Below are 7,017 nucleotides of genomic sequence, written 5' to 3' on the forward strand. Positions count from 1 at the left end.
GAGGCGGCACTCACCATCGAATCAACCTTTGATACAAAGCCAAACATAGTCGGGTCATGCGGCCATGTTAAACTAATCTGGAAGCCAACATGAGCTGGGATTGGGCAAGTGGGTGCGTATGATGGTGCTAAATTACTTTGTTAGGACCCCACCGCACATGATGCTGCCTCGAGCCTTCAGCCTTGTAATGATGATGAAGAAAAATGCCCACTTGACATAAAGCTGGTAGCTGAAATGGAGTCCCCTTATTAGTTCTATCGCCCTTATCAGCTGTTAGACCCACATCTGCCATTAGCACCACCACCTCCACATCACAGCCAGGAAGCAGAGCCATGGAGGCGACGGGGGTGAGCTTGGGGAAGGCCGCGCTGCGCGGCGCACTGGGCTATGCCACGTCCAAGGCGGCGGAGGAAATCGCGCTGCAGCTCGGTGTCGAGCGCGATGTGAACTTCATCAGGGACGAGCTGCAGATGATGCAGTCGTTCCTGATGACGGCTGACGAGGAGCAGAGCCAGAACAAGGTGCTCACCACCTGGGTGAAACAGATTGGGGTCCTGGCCTACAAAGTGGAGGACAGCCTCATGGATTTTGGCCTCCACTCAGAGAAAAGGCCATTTTTGGGGTGCATTCCCCGCAACCCAGGTGACCGACGCCGCATCGCCAAGGAGGTGAAGGAGCTGAGGGCTGAGGTGGAGGATGTGAGCAACAGGAACCTGCGCTATCGCCTCATCAAGGAGAGCTCATGCTCCAATCCTACCGCGGCAGAGGAGCAGGCCAGCATTGCCAGTGTGGCAATGTTTGGCATCACAGAAGCAAGGTTTGCCACCTTTGTGCATGAAAAATCATCAGTGGTGGACCTCCATCAGCTGATTAACAGCAACGATGTGAACCTTAGGGTGATTGCCATGTGGGGAACTTGCGGTGATATTGGGAAGACATCTGCCATCCAGGAGATTTATGATGACCCGAAGGTATTGAAAAGGTTTGGCTTCCATGCTTGGATTAGATTGATGCATCCTTTCAATCCACAAGAGTTCCTCCGGAGCTTGGTAAGGCAGTTTTATGAAAATTCACATGATGAGGTTGGAAAGCCATCTTTCAATCCACAAGAATTTCTTCAGAGCTTGGAAAGGCAATTTTATGAAAATTCCTATGATTACGTTGGAAAGCCTGGAAAAGAAACAAGTGTTGGGGCTGTTCTGGCCAAGATGGAGAAGATGGATCAAAGTGATTTAGTCCATGTGTTTAATGCACTGTTGTGTAGCAATAGCTACCTGGTTATCATAAATGACCTGTCCACGATAGAAGAGTGGCATTGCATTAAGAAGTACTTTCCTGACAACAAGAAACAAAGTAGAATCATCGTTTCCACGCAGCAAGTTGAAATTGCATGCTTGTGCACAGAGAAACCGTACCAAGTTTCAGAGTTCAAGCAGTTGTCCTGTGATCAAACTATTTATTTGTTCCACAAGAAGGTAAGTCTGTTTCTTGCATTGTTTTGTTATAGACTTGTTTATTTCTTATTACAGATGGTTGATTCTTCTTTTCATTTCACGTCTGATTGCAGAATTCAGTGGGACAGGTTAACATGGGCACTGTTAGTGTAGCAATGGTCGACAACAACGACGAAGCAAAGGCTGCTACCGTGGAGGAGAAACTGAAGGTGGGACTCCAGCACTGATTGAAAAATCGAAATTCAAATCTTGAATTCCATATCCATAGATTATATTTGGGATGTATAAATGTTCACTAGTGTTTTCTTTTTAGCCACACACACGCGCACAACCTAGCAATCTAGCTTTAGTAGCCTAAACAACTGTGTACGAACGAGCCAATCTTGGTGCTCAAACATCAAAATTTGAGGGAAAGAAAACTGAGACATACCTCCTAGTATCGCGAATTGAAAAAATAGACATTATTTTTAAAAGTGGAACCAAGGATATATATGAAGTTAGATAATTTGTTGGGCATAGTGCTCTCACTAAAATTGGCAAACATTTGTGTATAAATGAGCTAATCCTGGTGCTCAAACTTATTTAACAAACTTTAAAGTTAGAGGGAAATAAAGCTGAGACATGCGTCTTCGTATAATGCACACTAATTGAAAAACATATTGTGCTTTAAAGTTGAGTAAGGATGAACACATTGTATATGGACTTAGATAATCTGTTGGGCATACTACTCTCACAAAAAGTGTGCACCTGAAAATCCTCAACATTTAACTCTGAGCAAAAGTACATAAATTCTCATAGATCTGTTCTTTTTTTTTAGGTTAACCGAGCATCATGTTCCACCGAGCCTATTTCCTACAGACACAAAGTTGCTACCAGTGAGACAGACACAGCATTGCCCAGCGATGAAATACATGAGGAAAACCCAGAACCTAACATTGCAGGTGAAGACAAAATTTGTAACTCAACTGCTAGAAAGAAGTTTGATCGCAGCAGGACACTGGCACTGGCTGATGAATTGCTTTGTGGGCGAGAAACAGAGAATTTTTTTCTTATCAAATTAGTTGGCCAGCCCGACAACAAGAAGTGTTGTACGGTGATCTCAGTTTGGGGAATGGGAGGTCTTGGGAAAACCTCTCTTGTTCGAAGCATCTACCGGAGCCAAGAACTTGGTGGCTGGAAGCGTGCTTGGGCCACTGCATTGCGTCCTTTTAAGCCAGAAGTACTCCTTAGAGATTTGGCTTTGCAGCTTCAGAATACTATCCAAGAAGATCCGGCTGGAGCAACAACTGGGGCACAGAAGAAAAGCATATCAGTGATGAATCTTCAAGAGTTGAAGGAGGAACTAGCTCGGGTACTAAAAATGAAAAGGTGCCTTGTTGTTCTTGATGATATATTGTCCACCTCTGAGTGGGAGTTGGTCAAATCGTGTTTGTATAATGCTGGAAGGATCATAGTCACCACAAGAGAAAACAGTATTGCCAAACATTGTTCAGTAGAGGACAAGAACAGGTACCATCTTGGTGGTCTGAAAAAGGATGCTGCACTTGACCTCTTAAAAAAGAAGGTAATTTTAGAACTAGTAGCCCTTTTTCCCTTTCATATAGTTTTTGCTTCACATTTCATTACTCTTACCTCATGTAACATTATATTTTTCTCTCAATCTGCAATTTAGAAGTATAAAAGGTGACGTCTTCTCTGAAAAAAAAATGTTTAAACTCTAATAATCTTGTACTTGCATAATTTTAGATCTAGGAAAATGTCCATTATATCTAGGAACATATTAGATCTGGACCGTCTTGCTAAATTTCAGGAAGGTGCCGTGGTGGGCTCGTGTGACTGGGCAGCGGGCTTGGATGCTACAAGCGGAGCCTCCGTACACGCGGCATGTTGGGGCCTCCGCAGGGTGGTGGGGCGGTGATGGCCAGCAGCTGACATGTTTGTCGGTGCTATCGGGATTCTGCCGCTCTGGTTGTCTTAGGTTCGAGCGGAGGCCAGGACAACAGCAAGCTTGTTTCTGTGTTCATGTGAGCCACAGTTGGTGTCTCTCTGGGTCTGCGGGGCATCGTTTAGCTTGCAAGGGCGTGCGCATATATCATGTGTAGGTATTTGTGGCTTCGTGTGGCAAGGGAGTGAATGTTGAGGAACTTGTGCCATATTGCCCCACCAACGTTGCTCAGACGCTTGTCTTGGCTAGTGTCTGAGTGTGTCAGGGTTCGTAGACGATGACCATGCTTTGGCTAGCATGGTTTGTCTGCATCACGTGGCAATGGTCGGACAACATCTGGTGACATAGAAGTTCACTTCAATAGCTGTAGGGTGGGGATGCAATAGCTAGGTTGCCAGCCACAGTTTGTGGTACAATAAATGTGCCGATCTTTCTTGTGTGCTGCGTGGGCCTGCCAGGGCTTCCTCATTGTGTGTCACACCCTATTTGTCCTGCTTGGTGGGAGGAGGGTACACCTTGGGTGTGGCAGGTGCGAATTTGTCAATGGTGTGAGGAGGTAATTCACTGTTGTTAATGAGCCACCATTTTCTCAAGTTGGCATGGCCTAGCTCTACCCTTCTTGCTATATTCTCTCTCCCTACGACAGGCTTTAGTCGGTCTGTTGTAGCGGGTGTAAGGCATTAAGGTTTTTGTGAAATTTCCTTATGACAGGCTTTAGCCGGTTTGTTGTTGAGATTGAAATTTCCTTGTATCCTGGGAAACGTTGTTGTACAATTCTGCTTCCTTGAGTCAGTTGCGGCATCAAATGTTCTCACCATAGTCAAGGAGTTATATTTGTTTGTTTAATGGAAGCCATCGAAGTATCTCAATTACTTTGTTAGGAGTGTTAATGGACGCCATTGAAATTGCAGCTATAGTAGCAATTTTTTTCATTCAAATTTATTTTTCATTCCACGGGAATTTTTTTTGTACCTTTTAGATTTTTTGTGAAGTACATTAATAGTTTTTTTTACCCAAAACATGTTATTGTAGGTGCACATTTGAATAGTAGCAGTATCTATGATTACAGTTTAGTCCACACCCAGGATACAAGGAAATTTCAATGCTTAGTGAATTCCCCATATGCTGAGAATTTCAGTTTAGTAAATGTTAAATCCATGGATAGTTTTTCGTAAACATACCCTTAAGGCTAGGGCTTTGACTTCCAGAAGGTACAAGTGGAAACTAGGACAAACAAGCTCATGTTACTAAATATTCTTAATTTAGCAACAGTAATATTTTAATCCAAATAGTTAACCTTTTCAAATTATGTCCGTTGCAGGTATTCAAGGAAAATAGTGAAAAAACAGATTTAGTCCCAGCTATGATGGAACAAGCAAGACTTATCCTGCAGAAATGTGATGGACTTCCTCTTGCAATATCGACTATCGGTGGATTCCTAGCCACTAAACCAAAAACTGCTATTGAATGGAAGAAGATGAGTGATGGTATTAACACTGAACTGGAGATAAATTCTGAACTTAGGACAATAAAGACAATTCTTATGAGGAGCTACAATGGTTTGCCATACCATCTCAAGTCCGCTTTCTTATACCTATCCATATTTCAAGAAGACCAGAGAATTAGGTGGGGTCGCTTGGTGAGGCGGTGGACTGCAGAGGGTTACTCAAGAGATATGCATGGCATGACTGCAATTGAACTTTGTCGGAGGTATTTTGATGAGCTCTTGGATAGGAGTATGATCCTGCCTGGGGAAGGGACAGACCAATACAGTCAGAAAATCAATTCCTGCCAACTTCATGATATGATCCGTGAAATATGCATCTCAAAAGCTAGGGAGGAAAACTTTGTTTTGACACTGGAGGAAGGATGTTGTTTGAGTGACACACAAGGTGCAATACGTCATCTTGTCATAGGCAGCAACTGGAAAAGGGACAAAGATGTGCTGGAGAGCATGTTAGACTTGTCACACGTACGGTCATTGACAGTGTTTGGAGAGTGGAGATCATTTTTCATCTCCGAAAATATGAGGTTTGTTCGAGTGCTTGACTTAGAAGACACACTGGGGTTAAGAGATCATCATCTTGATCCAATCGGGCAGCTCCGTCACCTCAAGTACCTTTCTCTTCGAGGATGTTGCAACATTTTCTTCCTGCCTAATTCTTTCCGGAATTTGAGGCACCTCGAAACACTGGATGTTAGAGGTACACATATACCTGAGTTGCCAACAACAATCACCAATCTTCGGAAGCTACAGCACCTTCGGGCAGATGGTTATTGGGACCGTAAACATGGTGTCAAGAGAGAGGATGACATAGTTGATAAGCATGAAAATTACATTAATCGTATTTCCACATGTCAAACATGCAGTGTTTTGTTGTCCAGAGGTCATCTTTTCTTGAGACCACAAGTTCTAGATGCTGGTTTGAACAGGTATGATATATTCAATCTATACTGCTTCCAGGAGATGCTGCTAGATGGCGTTGTACTTCCTAAAGGGATTGGTAAATTGAAGGCCCTTCATGCACTAGGTGTTGTGGATGTTTCCGGGAGAAATGGAAATGCCACTGTAAAAGAGTTTGGAGAGCTTACTCAGCTACGTAAGCTTAAAGTGGGTGGTGTGAGCTACAGAAACATCAATGAGTTATGGTCTGCCATTACTGGTCATAATCAGCTTCAATCTTTGTCAGTTGAAATAGGGGACCCGCATGAAGAGAAGAACATGTTAGATGGCTGTTTGGGTGAGGATTTGTTGCCACCAAGCAGCCTCGAGAGCCTCGCTCTGCATGGCAAGCTGGTCAATGTAACAAAATGGATCCATACGCTTCAGAATCTCTCCAAGTTGGTGCTAAGGTTTAGCAGATTGGAGCAAGATGATGCCATACAAGCCCTCAGGGTGCTACCAAATATAGCAGTACTACGTCTGCACTATGACTCGTTCAGGGGGACACAGCTTCATTTGCAAAGGTCATCTTTCCCTAGCCTCATGGTGCTGGAGCTCCGTTTCTTAGACAAGCTCCAGTCGGTGGTGTTTGAAGAAGACACAATGCCCAAGCTTGAGCTGCTACAAATTGGTGTGTGCCAGAAGCTGAAGGACATCTCCGGGCTGCCAGCCCTCAAAAGCCTCAAAGAAATTCAGTTGCCTAATGCTGGTAACAGGTATAACAGTAAAATATTTGAGGTGCAGAGGGAAGCGGAGCACGTGAGAGTGAACATTATTGACTGACTATTAAACAGTATTCTCCTGTATGTGTGTGTGTGTGTTTCCATCGGATTCTTATTACCGTACTTCTCCTGTATTCTACCTAGTAATTGATGTACCTGTTACAAAACTGGGTCACTCGGGCGTATACAGCAGGACTGTAAGTCTGTAATGCAGCAGTGGTATGCAGTATCACTTAAAAACGCACTACACAGCACTTCCTTTGATGTAAATTTCATATAAAAATCACAGACTACCGACAGGATGCATCCATGTGTATTCCTTTGTTGTACTCCGTCCGTTGGGGAAAACTTGCCATCGTGGTAGTTTTCCGAACCCCCCCCCCCCCCCCCCCCCCCCCCCCCCCAGCAAATTACCTACAAACACAGCGCTCCTCTGCTCCCCCGCTCCTCTCC

The 7,017-nt window shown here is 44.1% G+C and overlaps 1 protein-coding gene across 1 annotated transcript; it reads left to right on the top strand.

The window, feature by feature from the left end:
* Nucleotides 1-316: 316 nt before the first annotated feature.
* Nucleotides 317-6,768, top strand: LOC147963327 (disease resistance protein Pik-2-like). The gene is made up of 4 exons (XM_087528051.1): nucleotides 317-1,475; nucleotides 1,568-1,663; nucleotides 2,272-3,018; nucleotides 4,721-6,768. Exons 1-4 carry the CDS (start codon nucleotides 333-335, stop codon nucleotides 6,623-6,625), a joined length of 3,891 nt encoding a protein of 1,296 aa, XP_087384177.1. The 5' UTR covers nucleotides 317-332; the 3' UTR covers nucleotides 6,626-6,768.
* Nucleotides 6,769-7,017: the final 249 nt, after the last annotated feature.

Source organism: Triticum urartu, chromosome 6A (assembly GCF_056163025.1).
Source record: "Triticum urartu cultivar PI428250 chromosome 6A, HENAU_Tu73, whole genome shotgun sequence".
Taxonomy (NCBI): Eukaryota; Viridiplantae; Streptophyta; class Magnoliopsida; order Poales; family Poaceae; genus Triticum; species Triticum urartu.